This window comes from Colias philodice, chromosome 8 (assembly GCF_061535455.1).
Source record: "Colias philodice isolate Cphi_HAF_F1 chromosome 8, ilColPhil1 Martin Lab GWU primary, whole genome shotgun sequence".
Lineage (NCBI taxonomy): Eukaryota > Metazoa > Arthropoda > Insecta > Lepidoptera > Pieridae > Colias > Colias philodice.
Genome location: NC_143093.1, coordinates 9749828 through 9769598, shown reverse-complemented (window position 1 = coordinate 9769598; position 19771 = coordinate 9749828). Strand labels below are relative to the sequence as shown.

At 33.2% G+C, this 19771-nt stretch overlaps 2 protein-coding genes and 1 pseudogene across 3 annotated transcripts in view; 2 read left to right on the top strand and 1 right to left on the bottom strand.

Annotated features, from left to right (window-relative positions):
* The window catches only part of LOC149486766 (solute carrier family 23 member 2), a 43424-nt gene that overhangs the window by 23317 nt on the left and 336 nt on the right, over positions 1-19771 (bottom strand). For both annotated transcript variants that reach the window (XM_089698490.1, XM_089698491.1), the window contains exons 2-6: positions 18682-18736; positions 13006-13110; positions 11931-12051; positions 9949-10182; positions 9591-9726 (exon numbers count right to left, since the gene is read on the bottom strand). In XM_089698490.1, the coding sequence (XP_089554616.1) occupies positions 9591-9726; positions 9949-10182; positions 11931-12051; positions 13006-13110; positions 18682-18729 (644 nt within the window). In that variant the 5' untranslated portion in view covers positions 18730-18736. The remainder of the gene's footprint in view (positions 1-9590; positions 9727-9948; positions 10183-11930; positions 12052-13005; positions 13111-18681; positions 18737-19771) is intronic.
* Positions 16700-18304, top strand: LOC149486768 (uncharacterized). Its single transcript, XM_089698429.1, has 2 exons — positions 16700-17439; positions 17515-18304. Exons 1-2 carry the CDS (start codon positions 16854-16856, stop codon positions 17619-17621), a joined length of 693 nt encoding a protein of 230 aa, XP_089554555.1. The 5' UTR covers positions 16700-16853; the 3' UTR covers positions 17622-18304.
* LOC149486767 (U2 spliceosomal RNA) lies at positions 18946-19040 on the top strand (annotated as a pseudogene).

The following is a 19771-nucleotide window of genomic DNA, read 5'->3' as shown; positions in this document are numbered from 1 at the left end:
TCAAAGGTCGTCGCCCGCTGCAGTATTGATTTTAACACTCGTGCAGCTCTATATGGGCTATTTCACTATGATAGATTGGATCAAATTGCAGATTCTTTTAAGACTGTCTTGTTGTATATCTGTACCAATAGAATCCCTTTAAGTAGGTATGTAAGTTCGTAAGTTATTCAGAACTAGAAATATTTAGAAACATTTAAACTTATAGGTATAGGCGACCCAGAAATATTTAGAAACTTTTAAACTTACATAGCGACTTAAGACAAATGAAAAAAATATATTTGATAACCTTAATCTATCATCCCAATATTATCCACCATATAACAAAAATGAATGAATGAATGAATGAAAAATACTTTATTGCACACTTAATACAGGATTATAAACTAAGAACCATACAAGTAACAACATGAACAGAGGGCGGTCTTATCGCTGTAAGCGATTTCTGCCAGACAACCCGAAAATTTAGAAGGATTACATTTATTTATGCATTACAAACTTAAAATTTTGATTTGAACTAAAATAAAATGAATCTATACATATAATAAAATCGTAGGAAAGTCAAAACTGTACATTGAATATTTTTTTAAAAGAATACATATTCCATGATCTATAATCGATATAAAAGCCAAAAATATAGTTTTTAGAATTTTTGTCTGTTTGTCTGTTTGTCTGTTTGTCTGTTTGTCTGTATGTTTGTCCGAGCTAATCTCGAAAAGTACTGCATAGATTGACTTCAAATTTTGCATGAATATTACTAACAGGTCGAGTGAGGTTTTTTTAAACATATAATCATGCTATCACCTCCGGGGGAGGAGCTGTGAACCTTTACTTTTCTTACGTATTCCGTGTACTACGTCAGCGTACAATCTAAAGACTCATGTTTAAATGTTGTTTTTGAGTAAGCCATGCTATTATCTAGCTTTACACTATAAAAACTACGTCATTTACGTAATTTGGGCAGAGAAACTGTTTAATGAATCTTAGTACTATAAAGACAAATTTGATTCAGCGCCATCTATGAGATTTCGTAAAAATCAAATCAATTTACATGTTAACACTACTGAACACAATGTTAAAAATTAATAATTTAAATATAATTATGTTAGTTATTTATTTAACTCTTTAACCCATAATAAATCTTCCCTTCCCTATAAGGTGCGCTTATAATTCGTGTGAATATACTACATTTTTAAAAGTGAGGGTAGATGTATATTATTTTAAGTCAAACTAGACACCATTACAGTTAATCTAATATTGATTGTGTTCATTGGTTACATTTTTAAAAATCTTCGTGTTTTAATAATTCGATCACGAGGCGGGACTCTAATACAAAAAGGTTAGTTCGTTGATAATTATTATTCCTTCATCATTTACATGTTGTTAATAAAAAATAATATACTTTGACTGTTAATACTTTTGTTCAGTATTTATCTATATGATTATTGCTTGGTAATTAATATATTTTCATGTCGTATACCTAATTATAAACATAAGTGTGATGTGAAACTAGCTGGATTTATTTTTACACACTCACAGTCTTATATTTTGTGTTAATGTTAAAATAGTATTAATAATAGTGTAAATCATAATATTTTTTCAAAGTTAAAAATATTTCCTTTTTTCTGATGGTGTTGCCATCGAATTAAACCGCGCTGTCGTTTCGTTCACAAAAAGTCATGTTATTAGGACCGAATATGTAGCCGCCTCAACTTACGGAAACGAGAGTAACCTGCGTTGTCTGTTAGTTATTGTATAGTCGAATTTAACGTTACATGGAAATTGGAATCTAAATATATGTATACCTACTTATATTAAATCAGTAGAGGTCAATTCTGCACATGAAATATATTTCCTAAATAACTATTATTTTTCATATTCGTGAGCAGAGCAGCAACTCCATTTTTAAGCTTTCGTCGCGTGTGCGTTCTTAATGCGTGTATCTTAATGGTTAAAGCTACACAGAAATCAAGTATGAAAGAAATGTTCTCCATATTATATAAAAAATATCTCCCGACATCATAAATGTCTATCTTTTATGGTTGAGCTTAGGAGTTCAAAGCTTTCTGATTATATTTGTCTACTAGCTGTCCCCGCGACTTCTTTCGCGTGGAATAGTGACTATGGGACCTATGACCATGGGCTCAGGGTGGGGCAACAATAAAAAATCATTTTTATTTTCATGCTCCCACTCCCGCGCCCACTCGCACTCCCACGCCATATGCCACGTTCAGTCCCAATCCCACGCCCACGCCCACTCCCCTTCACAATTAGTACCTACCAGATCAAAGCCAGGGTAAGCGCCCCACCCAGCCCCACCGTGGCTACGCCCATGCTGAATTACTACTTAAGATACAATTATTGAGTAAATACGTACTAAAGTCCGGTCGCGAAGCAGAAAGAATTTCGTACAATGACCTCTTTACCTACTGACAGTGGTCACAAACATTTTTGAATGAAGTGCAGTTTACATGAAATATTTGGAGGAGAAAATGTTTTTTACTAATTTATTAAATAAATGTCCTCTATTCATTTACAATACTTATTAGTTAGTTACATTTTAACTTTTTCAATAACAACGATATAATATTATATAAAAAAAAGTGTGCGTGTACACACATAAGAAGTGAAACTTCTTTATGACCTTATTTTTCAAAAAATAATTTACTATGTAGGTACAATATTACAGAAATACGTTATTCTAACACGCGATTTCGACTTAGGCGGATTTTGATTGGACATAAAGAGTTTGAGGTTTATTCTTATAAATTTTGAATTCACAAAATCATAATTGAACACCTGACACCAATCAAGCAAACACAAACCTTACGCTCTCAGGTTAAAGGTTTACAATCCCTAAGGACGGCGGTCATTGCACCTGTGCGAGCAAGACACATTATTTTTACAAGGGAGTGACAGTGACAGGTTAATGTACGAAATTCTTCCTGCTCCGCGACCGGACTTTACCATAAATAATTAAAAGAATTGTTATTAAAATTTCTTACTAAACTGAGCTAAAAAACTTACGTACCAAATTATTAAAGAAAATCAAGAAATGAAATGCCTAACCTATACCAAATAGTTACTACATAATGTAATTAAAAATTATGATTAGTATATAATATCGAAAATCAAAAAAGAAATGCCTAACTAATTCTACGTACGTCTACGTAAAATTTCTTTTAAATTATGTCATATTATTTTTTAGGAACCAGGGGGGGGAGAGGAGCAAATTCTATTTCCTTCCTTTCTTAAACGGATGTTTTTAATAATCTATGGTGTAGCCACTGATCAGCTTAATCGATACTCAGTTTTTATCAAATCCAGCAACAAATCCAAATTAGATCTTTCCTGTCTCACGCACGTAACTAAAGGCTGAAGAGAGAGAGAGCACGTAACTAAACCGTTTAGACCAGCCATACTCAACCAGCGGCCCGCGGGCCGCCTGCGGCCCGCTGCGCTTTTTTTTGCGGCCCGAACCACGTTAAGGGCCCAAAATTACGTAAAATTAACGTATTTATTAATTCACGCATTTACTCATGTTTTCTCCCTTAATGCGTACACACAGATCACACTTGAGTGCGCTCGGAGTTAAAAATGTAGGTATTTTCTGTCGAAGTTAAAAATGTAATCTGGAGGCGATTTTTAAAGAGAAAAGAGAGACACATCAATATGAAGAATTTAAAATTTTGGAAATTAGTACCGGATAGCTATGAAACGTTAAAAAATTGCGCACATTTACTCTTGACATTGTTTGCATCAACTTACCTATGTGAATCCTCATATTCAAAAATGAAATATGCAAAAGATGTCTACAGATCTCGGCTTACATACCGATTCGCATCTAGACGACGTCTTGAGAGTAGCATGCAGTAACTATGTGCCTGATTTATCAAAAATTGTCAAAAATTGGTTACAATGTCAAAAATCACATTAATTTTTATGACAGAAATAAATGGTAATTTTTTTATTATATAGTTTTATTTAACTGTCGCATAATCTTCGCTTCATCACTAGTAACAAATGCGAAAGAAACCCAGTCTGTCTGTTACGCTTTCGTGAATAAACCACTGAATCGATTCTGATGAAATTTGGTACATAGATAGACTATTCGCTGATGACGTAGGTGACATAGGTATGTAGGTAAATTACTGCGGCCCGCAAGGTTAAACAGTAGAAATTATGTGGCCCAAAGTAAAAAAAGGTTGAGTATAGCTGGTTTAGACGAAGAAAAGTGTATAGAAAAAGGAATAAATAATTTCATAAACTTCCCGACGATCTTTAAAAATAAATTATAACTTTCATTTTTTTCATTCCCACTTTTACCCCTATGTAGGTATAATAAGTGGATGAACCAATTTTGATACACTTTATCTAAGAACCAGCGTCGGAAAATATTCTGCCTAACAAAAAAAACCGCATCTAATTCGGTTTACCTGTTAGCCAGCTACGGTGCCATAGACAGACACACACACACACACACAGAAATACATAGCGGTCAAACACATAACACCAGTCTTTTTGCGTCGGGGGTTAAAAATATAATACGACATAATTTAAAGGACATTTTTATGTGGAAAATTTACCTATACACCAGGGTAGATAATTTTTGAAACAAAAAAAAAATCGCAGTAGGATGAAACCCATTAGAAAAGGATATGATAAAAATGTAAGGAAAAATAAATTACGGTCAATCGGAGTTCGGGAAGTGGGAGGGGGGGGAGCTTTTAAGAGAAAAAATGGTTTCTCTCGATTTCTCGATAATAATAACACCTGCTAATTTTTTTCTACATATTTTAATTGTACAGACATCACTTTTCCACAATTTTATTATATGTATTGCTTCACAAGCATTGGCAGACGACAAGCGCTTGTCGCCATCCGTCGCGATTTGAACTGAGCGTTCCCACGGCATGTGTGCGTATGGCAAGCACTGGCGAGCGACAAGCGCGCCGATTCCCATGGCATGTGGTGTGGTGTGGCGCGGTCGGATTTTTGAAGCAAACATGTCGTGGGAATCAGGCTTTAACTTAATTTTTATTCACCCGCATCAGTGCCACCTAAAAAATCTTTATATCGAAATTCGAGCAAAGTTAAGAAAATGAGAAATAAGAGTTCTCAAGGATCGTTATAGATAAGAGGCTTACTATTGACCGAAAACAACATGTGTTATGCCGAACCTGAAACTGCTTCACAACGAGAATTGCGGCTCACAGCTGACCGCGAACGGCATGTACTATCCTGTGAGACCGAAACCTTCACTGAGAGGGTATAACGTCTCACAGCTGATCGCAAATGGCATATTGTACTATCCCGTGAGACCGAAACCCTCACTGAGAGGGAATTACGTCTCACAGCTGATCACGATCGTCATATTTTATCTCGAGAATCTGAAACTTTTACTCAATATGAAGACCGTTTGACAAATAATAGGGTGCACCATAATATTATTCGATCTCTCGAAGATGAACATGAGCATAAGCAATGACTAGAGTAGGGACGCGAATATTACCATTATTTGAGACAAGAACGATTAATAAGTTTGTTTAATGAAAGATTAAGAATTGAAACTATTGGTCTCTTGAAACGGACGAATAGCGAGAGGCCCGTCTTACTGCAGACAGATTTCGACATAGTCTTAATGACTTAGAGGTAAACATAGAAGATCAATCTACAAATTCGGTGGTGTGGTCCGACAAATATAAAAGTGGGTTTGCTTATAACCTCACAATTGATTACCTACAGATCATCTTCTGTATTGGCGATATTAACGTAGTATGTTCTTTTTGTAATGCTTTAAAGTGGAGTAAGGAGTCGGCTTTCGTTTGAAGATACGCCGGAACCTTTGAAATCACTACTTTTAAGTTTTAGAGGAACATGTGCAATCTAAACAGTTCTTAGACAATATTAGCTCTTATAGTATTGCGTTTTAAATGATCCTTTGGTGCTCAACAATTATCAGATGCTCCTTTCATTCTTACTTTTAAGATACAAGGTCAAGTTTATCATTTGATAGGATCCCTTTTGCCTGAAGGCCAACCTAAGTTTCTTTAAATATATTTTGTATTCGACTACGACGAATAATCGAATACAAGAAATCAATATTTCTCGAATTTAAAACTGAACTCATTTCACAATTTTAGAACATGTTAATTCATCAGGTTAATCCGTATATATGCGTTTTAAATCGACATTAGAAGCTTTTCCTCAAGATGGTGATATTAATATAAAATTGGTATAAATGCCGATAGACGGAAGTCTATCAGCACTCAGGAATTCCCTGAGCGTGTTATAACGCCCAGGCCACAGTATTACAATTTTTCCTACAGTAGGGCGACGAATGTATTTTCGCATAGCAACGGAGGGGAACTCGTGGGGCGTAAAGTGACGTACCACAAACATGCTTAGTTTGTGGTACCGAGCGCGAAAGAAAGTCATCGTGTTTTTAGTAAAGTTACTATGTAAACTAACGTAATTTATTACTTAGGTACATATTCTATAATGGTGCGCTCAAACTGTTAATCTACATTTAATTTAGATTATTATTTTAATTACTAAGAAATGTAGAATTTAAATCACATTCATTCATGTTTTCCTCAGATATTCGATGTCTATGATTTTCGATGATTTTAAGATTTTCTTATCAGAGTATTCAATTTTAATGTAGTTAAATTTTATAAGAGACAATTAAGAACATTCAAAAATAAAGTGTCACGTATTTTTTTTAAACGACGAATGACGAAAAACGACCGAATCGCGGACGAAGTCGCGGGCAACAGCTAGTAATAAATAAATATAATTATAATTTAAAAATGTACGTAATCAAGCACTAGAAACTTGACTTGGCACTAGAAAGGTTCTTATCGAAAGAAAAAACGTAAAAGGGGAAAAGGGCAGAACAACAGCTGGGTCAGTGTCAAAACTGAATCAAAAAATGTGTTGCTAAGCGCAAAATCGAAAACGGCTGAACCGATTCCGTTAATTCTTTGTTTTAATATTCCTTAAAGTACGAGGATGGTTCTTATGTCGAGAAAACGTAAAAATGTACCACGGGCGAAGCCGGAGCGGACCGCTAGTTTATAATATTTATGAAATTATGTACATTAGTACCAGGCGGACAGCAATGCACGAAGATCAGCGTATCAAAGTGTTAGTCAAAGGATTGAATCGTTTCAATCCCCAAGATTAACAAATAAGCTCAATTTCCTATCCGAACCCTTTTGCACGTGTAGAATACACGTGTTTCACTTTATACGAGAAAACACGTTTCTATTTAAGATAGTCTCAAGGATCAAACTAGATTTGAATCTAATGTTATTACTTAGTAGAGAGAGCCATGCCTTCGTTTGTGATGTTAGATATTTGCGGTTTATTTGCTAAGTTCCTTGATTTATTCATGAAATATAAAATAAGGTAGAATTATAGTCCCAGTTAGCTCCTTCTTTTATTAATTTTATTAGAAAGTAAAATATGTAGTTTAAATACTTTTAAAAATGCATGTTTAAAATCGTACATCTTTTGTTTTAGGTAGATAAATTAAACTATTTCAGTCGTACCTATTATAAGTGCTCAAAAATGCGCTAAAATGAATGATGACGAAATTACTATTAATAAGAGCATTAATAGATAACCTAATAAATAGGTAATAACTTTATATCCGAAATTATTGAAATACCAAAGTTCACGCAGATATCCTAGACAGTGAAACTTAACGCCTACGCATTTCATGAAATTTGACGAACCTTTAGATGTATAATTGTGTAACCTAGAATTATGAATGAACACATAACTACCTAAAAGTAAGCTTTTAAAAAGGATTCATATTTTCTTTCTTATTAATATTATAACATGAAATGTGTGAGGATGGATGGATGATTGACGTGCAAACTATTGAACGAATTTTGATAAAAAAAAAAAAAAATTATATTTATTTGCCAAAAGGAAAGGCACAAACTTAACCGGTGACGGTGTCACTGATGTCGATTTTAGTGCCGCTAAATAGTATTTTCGGGTCAGATAATTTTGTGGCACTGTACCAGTATTAAACATAAGACATAATAGAAAAATTAAAATAACTACGTTCAAAAAACCAACTTCAAAAACGGAAAAGTAAAAAATAAAATAAGGTTGGATATACTATGTACCTAGGTACATATTTTTTAGATGTGCTATTTCTAAATACGTTAGATATCGGTGCACGGGCTTAGTACTAAGTGCTTAGTGCTTGACTAATATGTATAACGGTCGAATTATTATTATTATAGGACATTATTACACAAATCGACCTAGTCCCACAGTAAGCTCAATTAAGGCTTGTGATGTGGGTACTAGGCGACGATAAATATAATATTTGATAAATACATATATATAGATAACACCCAGACCCAAGAACAAATAATTGAGTTCATCACACAAATATTTGCCCTGACCGGGGATCGAACCCGGGACCGTCGGCTCAGTAGGCAGTTACTTTACCACTGCGCCAACCGCGTCGTCAAATTGAGAACTTCCTCCTTTTTTAAGTCGGTTAAAAAGTATATACTAATAATAGAAAAGGTTATTGGAACATCATAATCAGTATATTTTGCTCCGAGGGCCACAGGCCTCCCATGTGAATAGATGTCACATGTCGGGAAACTTTTTGGTTCTACCGGTTTAATCACGTTTGTAACATCGTGTGGATAATTTGTAAATTTCATTATTAGTTCATAGTCTTCCTTTTCTTATACAGTTTCCAAATTATTATGTATGGTGTGGGATAATTCTTTAAAAAATGTAACTCTTTAAAAAATAGTAAAGATAGGTAAGTAAGAAAGACATCCTTATAAACTTGCAACCTATCTGGTGATTTTCAAAACTTTTTACAATTTTTATAAAAAAAAATAAGCTAAAGCTTTGTGTATATTTAGCTTAGTGCAATGCAATGTACTAGGCAATGTTGCGTTGTTTGTTTTTTGGCGTAGCGTAGACAAGTATAGTGTAGCGCAATGTAGCGTAGTTGTAGTGTTAAGCTTTGGTCTGGCGATCATGACGCACAACGCTGAGGTAGACGGTTTGCGATGCCGGACACTCAATCATATGAAAAACGTCGACAATGTTCTCTTGTTCCGTCGCAGTATGCGTCCGCGGCGAAGGGCAAGTGCGGTGAGTGGGGAGGTGTACTCCCGCACAGCGCGGCGTCATTCTCGATTGAACGCTGCGGTGTGCGGGTATGCGTCACGGCATATATGAATGCGACAATATGAATTTTTTCGAAGACAATTTAATAGAATTAGTTCGCAGCTATCCTTCTTTATATAAAAATAAAGAACAAAAACATATAAGTTTGATAATTACAGCAAAATTGTTCATGTTCACGTCTACCTTGGTAGCTGCGGCAAAATCAACTGACCACCTCTCCGCAGGGACGGTAAATGCTGTATCGTGTCGCTGCGTTGGGGCGCATACCTCAGCGTTGTGCGTCATGATCACCAGACCAAAGCTTAACGTTGCGTAGCGTCGCGTAGTGTAGCGTACTGCGTAGTGTAGCGTAGCGTAGTGTAGCGTAGTGTAGCGTTGCGTAGCGTAGTGTAGTATAATGTCCTGTAACTTACCCAGCCGCGATCCCCCACTGCTGCGACGCCGCAGCCGCCGCGTGGTCGAATAAAGTGAGACCTACTAGTGCTACTGTTGGTGCTATTGTGAGTGGCGTCACGTAGTGGAGCAACGAGCCGATCAGGCCGAAGTAACCTAGCCGTAAATGCACAATTAAGTAAAAGCACAAACGCCTTTAAACATATACTTATTATGCACATAGATACAAACAAGGACGCGCGCGTAAAAAACCGCGCACAGACACAAAATTAAAAAATCGTATATTAAATGAATGTTCAAGAAAAATTACAGATATTACCTTTCAAAATATAAACTTACAGATTTAAAGTGAAACACTCAAACCTAATATAAACTTACCTCCAAACACTTGAAACAGCGCAGACACAGCAATAGCACCAGACAGTTCGCACATCCTACTCGTCCAGACTGTTCTTCTTTCTTCTGGACTCATAGCAGCCAGCGTGGCTTGTTCTGGGCACTTCCACGCTGGGAGACCGAGTATTGCTAGCGTGGGTACTAAGAAGGATATTGTTCCTCCCTGTACTATGGGCAGACGACAGCCGAATGTCGCTTGCAGCCAGGTTATGAGCCCTGAATTATTGATTTTCAGGTTTTAATGTCATATTTGCTGTTTAATTGTATTTAATGACAGTAAACTTTAATAATAATATTTGTACTATTTGAAATGAAATGAAATGAAACCATATAAACTATTTTAGAGTTAATTGTGGTTTAAATATTGGAAAGAGTATAAAATAGTTATTCGAATTGACTGTATAGACTGAATGGACGGGAAGATGAATAATAGTTAACTTTGCTTCGAAAACTAATTTCAAAATTCCACAATATTAGTTACGTTTGATATAATATAGAAGGTTGAAAATAATAGGAGAAATAATTAGCCGTCACTTGAACTATGTGACTGTAATGACCTTTCAGGACGTGGGAATATTACGTAACTAAATAGGTACAAGATAAATAATTATTATATTTCTGTATGTAACGTTTACAATTTTATATAATGGAGAAAAAAATGAAACAATTTCTGAACCTTATAATTATTTCATACGTAATAGGTTTTAATTAAATACGTATTTAAAGTTTTTTTTATCGACAACTAGCTTTCCGCCCGCGGCTTCGCCCGCTTTGTCTAAAACATAATAAATTATATACTAAAACCTTCCTTTTGAATCACTCTATCTATTAAAAAAAACCGCATCAAAATCCGTTGCGTAGCTTTAAAGATTTAAGCATACATAGGGACATAGGGACAGAGAAAGCGACTTTGTTTTATACTATGTAGTGATAGTGATAGTGAAGCACGCCCTATCTTCCATCATTGGGGAACCATCAGTTACATACAAAATGAATGATTCGGAAATAGAAACCCAAATAGAAATGAACGTTAACTAAGTATACATTTTAATTAAGAACTTTTAAAATATAACATGAAATTATATTTGATACACTGAATGAGGTCACAGAGACTTTCCGAGCGGAATCTACCGCGATAATATTGTTAGTCTATTAATTGAAGTAAAGTTAAGCCAACAACAACTTACATTAAGAAATTGCTTTTATATTTTAGTCTATTGTTAGAAACATGTTCATATACGGTTACATTTTTTAATACCTAAGTAGTTGGTTTTATATAAGTAGTTTATGGTTTTGTGAAAATATAGCAAAAATTCAAAACGCCGCAGTTTTTATCGACTTATGAACCCTAATTGGTTCGTAAGTTTAGCTAGTTTCCGAATTTCTTCTCAAAATTTTATTCATATTATGCCATCAAAATAACATAGAAAACACGTGCATCGTAATCTTATAAAATCTAAATTATCTTCGTATTTAACAAAGCATATCAAAGATAACAGTTTAAACATAATAAAGAAAATCCTCAGTGGAAAATCTATTCGGTTTATCTCAAACGCTTGAGAAGGCGGTGTTTATTCATTATAATAAGGTTCAATATCATATTATGTCATTGAAATTATGGCGTAAAAGCGGGGTTTTGAAAGTCAATCCTTCTACGGTTTCATCGTCTTCAGAAATCTTTTAGGAGAGGTTTATCTTTTAAAATTTAAGATGATTGCACTCAGAGGGTTATGAATTATGATTGTATATTTATATATATATATTGTATGTGTCATTTTTTTTAATTCGTTGTAGTGTCATCTGAGTATTCCGACACTTGGTTTTAGTAACAAATAGCTTGTTTTAGTCAACTCGTAAATACAGAAATGACTTACCTACATCTATTTTACTAGGTACCTACTTATAGCTGACTTACTAACATTCCTTAACTTAAAAACGACAAATTAAAAACTAGACTTTCTTACCTGTGACAAAAATCATAGTAGATATAATATTAGATCTATCCGGGTCGGTATCCTCCATACATAACGCGGGGCACAGGATAAATGGTATCGCTACTATCGCCCCGATCATGGTTAGGTAGTGCTGAAAAATATTACAGAAGATTGAAAGATAAAGTAGGGACATCATTTGTTGTAAAAACTTCAGGAAAAATAATACGAGTAAAAATGATTGGGATCCAATTTCTATTTTAAGGGTTTAGACTTTGGTCATAATTACATAGGTACTATGTTTTTTGTCCGCAATTTTGCATTAGGCCGTGTACATTTTTCTCAGTTTTTATGAAATTTTTTCAATGAAATAGCTTATAATCTAGAATACATTATACAATAAAGAGTAAAGACTATACAGTATTGTTTATTTTGACCTTTTTAATATTGAGGACACAGCTATAGCCCATTTATTTAAAAGAGACTTTTTATAAAAGAAAATTAATGCATAAATTCCATTGCATCAAATGAAGGTGAGCTCCACTTGACCACTTGCAAACAAGCAATGTATTTGCACAAATAATTGAAATTATTTCTCTGCACATTGTTTACTTAAAAATTGCACTTCGTGACTTATTTATTGTTTTCGTTTACAATTTATGTCCATCTCGTGATTGTGAATTTTCAGTTTTTACAGTCGATGCTTTTTGTTTAAATGAATTTATTTTTTCAATGTTGTTGAAAAATAAACAATTTGGGAAGGTTAAACTGAAAAATTAATTTCGATTTTCATTGACGGATAAACTGAAATTAATTTTTGTCAAATTTAAGTTTGTAGGTAAAGATATTATTATATTACATACGAGTACAAGTTAAATGACAATGTATTTTACGTGTACTTATAACAATGTAATGTTAAATCTTTTTCCTTCAATACCTTAAAATGATCCTTATTAAGTACCTACATAATAAATAGTAAATACCATAATATTTGTTAATATCTTAGAGGATTAAACCGACATGCTCTAACTTTAATATAGAAGGAAAAAAATGATTTAGATACCTACCTAACTATATAGAAATAAATAGAAATGAATATAGAACTTACTTGTAGAGCCATAAAGATGCAGAGGTACCATGGTGGTATATCATCAATACCATATGTGACGTTGCCTTTACGAACCTCCTTTTGACCATTTATATTGTTACTGTCCTTAAATAAGAAATTGATAAAATTATCATCATCATCACCATTGTCATCATAATGTTTCCATTACCGATTGGAAATAGTTACAAGAGCAATGATTACACAAATTGTTAATGGGTTTGAACAATTGAATCCCAATATAAAAATGAAACCCGTTTTGCGTTGTCACGGCATCACGAGTGAACGGCTGAACCGATTTCGATAATTCTTTTTTTATTATAGGTATTCCTTGAAGTACGATGATAGTTCTTATGTAGAGAAAACGTAAATATTATGTACATACCACGGGCGGAACGCTAGTTATAGTTATAATCCCACTAATTTGAAAGACTATTATCTATCGAATCTATTTAGCTGAAATATAATAGGTACTAGCTTTCCGCCCGCGGCTTCGCCCGCGCAGTCAAAGAAAAACCCGCATAGTTCCCGTTCCCGTGGGATTTCCGGGATTGCGTCATTTTCCCGGGATAAAAAGTAGCCTATGTCCTTTCTCGGGTATCAAAATATCACCATACCAAATTTCATGAAAATTGGTTCAGTAGTTTAGGCGTGATTGAGTAACAGACAGACAGACAGACAGAGTTACTTCCGCATTTATAATATTAGTATGAAAGTATGAATTATTAGGAGACCGTGGAGTATATACAAACAGGGGCTTATATATTTTAAAATAGCTCAAGTAAATAATATTATGTAGAAATAAACAATTTTTACGTAACTAACGTAAAAATTGTTTTTTTTTTTTGCGCTATTTTTAACCAAATGAAATTAATACATACATAATAAACATATTAGAATAGGTATATTACATAATATTTATGGAAATATATTTCCTTTAATCTTTGTAATTACCACCTATATAATTTGTTGGTCGTTTGAAATAATATGCCTGATATCTGATTCACCCTTACACAAATACAAGATTTTATTATGTAACGTTAATATAATTGCAATATTATTTAAATATATGGGTAATCTACTAGAGATATGAACTGTTTTGCTTTATACTTTTTAATACTTTTTACCTTTTTTTATAGTGGAGAATGCATTTAGGCATACCCAGAGCGCTCAGGGAAAGGGCCCTGGGTTACGTTAAAACATATTAACGCAACTATCCCTGTATTAAAGAATAAATACTATCACATGGACACATGCTATCACTATATCGATGAGAAGATTGAAATCGTTAATAAAGTTTTCGCGTTTTATTTATTTTTGAATGTGTCTTTCAACAAAACTGAGCCATGTTGGTTCCGTGTGTATGTTTGTACCGCATATAGTTGACTTAAAATACCAAGTCACGGTTCAAACACAACCACATCATGTGTTTAATATTTATTAATCGAGCATGGTTCACACATCCATAATAACTACAATATGTTCTTAGCAAATTGGAAAAATAAACAACTACTTGAAGCATGCGAAAAACGAGGTTCTATAGCGATTTATTAAAACCTGAATAAAATTATAATTGAAACTTTTGGTATATAATATGTATATCTTATTTTTTTTGCTTTACCAATATTTATTTTAAACTAGCGGTCCGCCCCGGCTTCGCCCGTGGTACATGTTTACGTTTTCTCTACATAAGAACCATCCTCGTACTTCAAGGAATATAATAAAAAAAGAATTATCGAAATCGGTTCAGCCGTTCTCGAGTTATGCGCTTACCAACACATTTTGCGATTCATTTTTATATATAAGAAGAAGATGGGTGCTGTTCTTTAAATTCTTAAGTAGGTAAATAAGTACGTTAGGTACGTTTTAAGGAACTACATATGCCAATGATAATTTAGCAAAAGTTGCCAATATATATAAGAAGCTTAAAAAAATTATCGTGTATCTATAGTCAAAGGCATTTACGAAGGCCTGATATTTTTCTTAGTCTATATTTTTACAAAGTTTATTTAAACTCGACCATTTATTTCACCGTTTACTCATAAATTATAGTACGGTCTATACTATCATAAAATAAACATATTTAAAACAAGTTTTATTAAGTAACTAACATAAGAATAATAAGTGGCTTATTTAAATGCGAACACCCGTGTTATTAATAAGCGATTGATTTTTACAATTATAGCAATTTATATACCTAAAGGAAAATCATAAATCTCTGTATATAAAGTTCTAATAGGTGGAATATATTTAAATCGTCTGTGATCTAGACGTTAAGACCTATGAATAGGTTGAAAATGAAAAACTGCAAGTGATTATGTAAGTATAATTATTATAAATTTATTAATTTAAAATACGCATTTTAGACCGGGATCCCTCGCCCTTTTTCGTAAGTGATTACTAACAAGCTAAATTTTCGTCAGTAGCTTCATTTTGACGAGACGCCCAACATTAGCTAGTACAAAAATTTCGTAAGTGGTAGCTAACAGGGGTAATGAGAACATAATTTGTTGATTTAGTGGTTATCAAAAATTCATTACTAACTGGTTTTTTTATTTATAATTCTTATAATAATAATCTAAATTAGCCGAAAAAATATTTGTCCTACAAAATGCTAGGTTTGATCAACGAGGTCCCATTTTTGCAACATGTACTATTTACGAGGTCATGAAAAATTATTACTAACCAGCTGATTTTTTTTTGTTGGTTAGTTAATAATTATATAATTTAACGCCCACATTGTCCTACACATTACGTGGAACGTTTTTCTAGTCCGACACTCTTAGGTTGTAGTACAAATACTAGATGTAAAAATAATTAGTATCAAGTTGAAACTTCGTGAGTAGCTTCGTTTCAATGAGACGCCCAAGAATTTCCTTTACGAAAATGCTCGATTGTGGTAGCTAACAGGGGTAATGAGGACATAATTTGTTGATTTAGTGGATATCAAAAATTTATTACTAACTGGTTTTTTAATTTATAATTCTTATAATAATAATCTAAAGTAGCCGAAAAAATATTTGTCCTACAAAATGCTAGGTTTGATCAACGAGGTCCCATTTTTGCAACATGTACTATTTACGAGGTCATGAAAAATTATTACTAACCAGCTGATTTTTTTTTTGTTGGTTAGTTAATAATTATATAATTTAACGCCCACATTGTCCTACAAATTGCATGGTATATTTTGCTGATCCTCCAATGGAATTTGAAATTCATAACAATAAAAATCTATTCATTCTGTACATTTTTCTATTGGAGTTTAGTTATATTAGTACGCATGCGCGCGATGCTGCGTACTGTGTTTAGTTACTCCATGCTGAAGCCGACTATAACCGTGCTGTTTTTTTCTGTTGACCACGTGTTGGACGCTCTGAAACATCGCTCTGAAATAACTTACATTTTTTTTTTAATTGCTCAGCAAAAATGGAGTGTTTTTTATGCAGTGTATTGTGTGATAACCCTCGCTTTAGAGAGAAACGCGAAGAGATCAAGAAATTTTCTCAAGAAATTTTGCTTTCTTGTCGAACTTTTTTGTCTGCTCGAAAGCATCATAAACATAAATATAGTAATGTCGTATTACCGGAAAATTGGAATGATGACATAATCGGGTATCATTCCTCTTGTTATAAGGAATTCAGAGTGAAATCTCAATATTTGTGTTATCAACGGTAAGTCGATTGAATATTTTTTAACACCAAAATTGTGTACCATGTTTGTCAATTTAATCGTAACTATCGTGTGCAGATACATTGTACAGATTCTGATATACCAATAATAATGTTGGCTAATTTCAAGTATTTAAAAGATGAAATACAAGTAATAATTAATTTAAGCACAAATAAAAAAAAATGTACCTGAACATAAATGAAATTTATGCCAAGCTTGGAGATCAATTATCGTGTTCATTTGCTATATGCCATATTTTTACAGGAAATGATTACAATCCCGCTTTTTTCCGTAAAGGAAAAAAAAGACCTTTCAGTATTTTTAAGAAAAATAAAAATTTTCAAGAGGCTTTTATTCAACACCTACGAAGTGATCATACAGTATTAACAACGTCAAATGAAATAGTTCGAATTATTGAAGAGTATGTATGTAGAGTGTACTCATTAAAAACCAAAAATGATATCAACAGAGGACGGTATGAACTATTTGAAAAAGGCTATAGATCAAAAGGTGGAAGTGAAAAAGTATTAAAAAAAAATATTATAGGATATGATCCTTCCAGTTTGCCACCAACAAAACAAGAATTGTTGCAACAAATTAAAAGAACGGTATTCATCAGCAATGTATGGTGTAATGCACACATGCGGTGCCCCACAGATAAAGTACCTGAAAATTATGGATGGACAATAATTGATGGTAAATACGAGTATTATTGGTTTGATGGTCCTCAAAGCCCATCCTTTGAAGAATTATCTTCTCAATTGCAAGGTACCCTATTAATATTATTGAAATTTGGTTTTTAATTTTTCGGCGACATTAATTAATTTTTTCATATTATTACAGATTTAGATACCACGGAAGATCAGAATGAAGAAGATACTGATGAAGATGAGGAGAGTGATGCCAGTAGTGAGGATGAATGTTTTTCTGATGAGTCAGATGAAAATTAATTACTTTTTTATATAAAAATATCTACTTTTTCATGTATGTTACATAATAAAGTTGATTTATTTCAATAAATATATTTTCACTTTACCTCATGTTGCACATAGGAAAAAGGAAAATTACGATTATTGTAGGACTACGGATGCATACCAGTTTTTTTGTAGGACATTGTTTTATTCGGATAAAAAACACACTAATGTATCACGTGATACTTTTGTCCTACAGTTACTAATAAAAAAAATGGTCCTGTGGTATGGACAACTTAGGAGTCTAGGACTAGAAAAACGTTCCACGTAATGTGTAGGACAATGTGGGCGTTAAATTATATAATTATTAACTAACCAACAAAAAAAAATCAGCTGGTTAGTAATAATTTTTCATGACCTCGTAAATAGTACATGTTGCAAAAATGGGACCTCGTTGATCAAACCTAGCATTTTGTAGGACAAATATTTTTTCGGCTAATTTAGATTATTATTATAAGAATTATAAATAAAAAAACCAGTTAGTAATGAATTTTTGATAACCACTAAATCAACAAATTATGTTCTCATTACCCCTGTTAGCTACCACTTACGAAATTTTTGTACTAGCTAATGTTGGGCGTCTCGTCAAAATGAAGCTACTGACGAAAATTTAGCTTGTTAGTAATCACTTACGAAAAAGGGCGAGGGATCCCGGTCTATTTCGCCATGTACAATCATTTCAGTCCAGATCATCTGTTTTTAAACCTATTGAAAATCAACTTAGGTAATAACATAAACAAAAAGCTATCAGAATTCGAACCTAATGAACATTATAACCACATCGTAACGTCCGCGTCAACATGCACTTGACTTAATTGTCCTTTTTGTCAGGCCACTGACATTTTTATCGTGACATCTTATTTTGTATCATTACGAGGATTTAAAGCACAGTAAGTAGTTATGTATCAAATTTTATTACGAAGAATCGCGGCAATTTTACAGAATTACTAAACCACAAATTACCTAGTAAATAGTTCAAATTAAAAATATGATAAGCATAATGAAATTTAAAGATAATATAGGTAATAATGTTCCTTACCGTTTCGTTCAAGTTCTCCAATCCAATTTGTATGTTTTCGTGGACCATGGTTTAACTGAAAAATAGCATTTAATTATGATTAGACAACTAATTTTAAAGATCTCCCGTGACCCTTTCATAAAGTTGTACCACAGTAATTGTCGTGTACACTAAAAAAATGATTGATCCGAGTTCCCGCCAAAATCAGAGTAATGTTTTTTTTTTTTTTATTAAAATGTCACCAACACGTCATAGATGTTTTCCGTGTTTTGTTTTTTCAACATAATCGCTTCTCGGCCTTTTGGCTAAGATCAAAGTGTAGTTTTTTCAACAGATAAGAACAACAATTTTCATTAATGTTATTTTTTACTGAAATACAAATGATTAAAAAATAATGTTTAATATGATAAGTAATATTCCAATAAAAAAAAATGTAGGTATGCATTGAGTGACCCATTTATAATGACGGACGCTATCTAATAAAAGTTTAATATCTTACGATAGATCCCCTCGCTTTCATTACAACAGATGATTTATCTTTGATCATTCAGAAAAATAGATAATGCGCAAGTTAAGTAATTTAAATCAATGATACATAAGACTATATTATATGCCTGTTTTATGCAATTGACACATGAAACATTATACGTACAACCTATAGGAACATATTAAATGAAAATATAATTGATATTATATATTATATAATATATTCCTACTATACAGGGTGTCCCGCTTTCGGTATACTAAGCGCGAAGGGACTTGTAGTTTTGCATACACTGATCACATAAAAAATACTTAAATAACAAAATTACGCGAAAAATTTTTTGCTAAATTTTTCCTTAAAATCCATGTTTTCGTCTCTAGCTTCGCGCAGCCGGCATATACCGCTTCGCTAATGTGAGTATTTTGTCTATGAAAACATAATCTTAAACGATAGCTCACATGCGGGTGGCAAAGTTGGGCGGTTTGCTTGTTGGGGGTGTACACATGGAATTTTAAGAATTCCTCTATTTAAAAAAAAATGCGTCTGGAATTTTATAATTATTTTTTACGTACTCAGCGTATGCAAAACTACAAGTCCCTTTGCGCTTAGTATACCGAAAGTGGGACA

Bases quoted from the DNA above. Each gene is read 5' to 3' on its own strand.
- LOC149486768 (XM_089698429.1), top strand. From the start codon at position 16,854: ATGTACCTGAACATAAATGAAATTTATGCCAAGCTTGGAGATCAATTA. The intron at 17,440-17,514 runs GTACCCTATTAA...ATATTATTACAG, and splicing joins ATTATCTTCTCAATTGCAAG to ATTTAGATACCACGGAAGAT.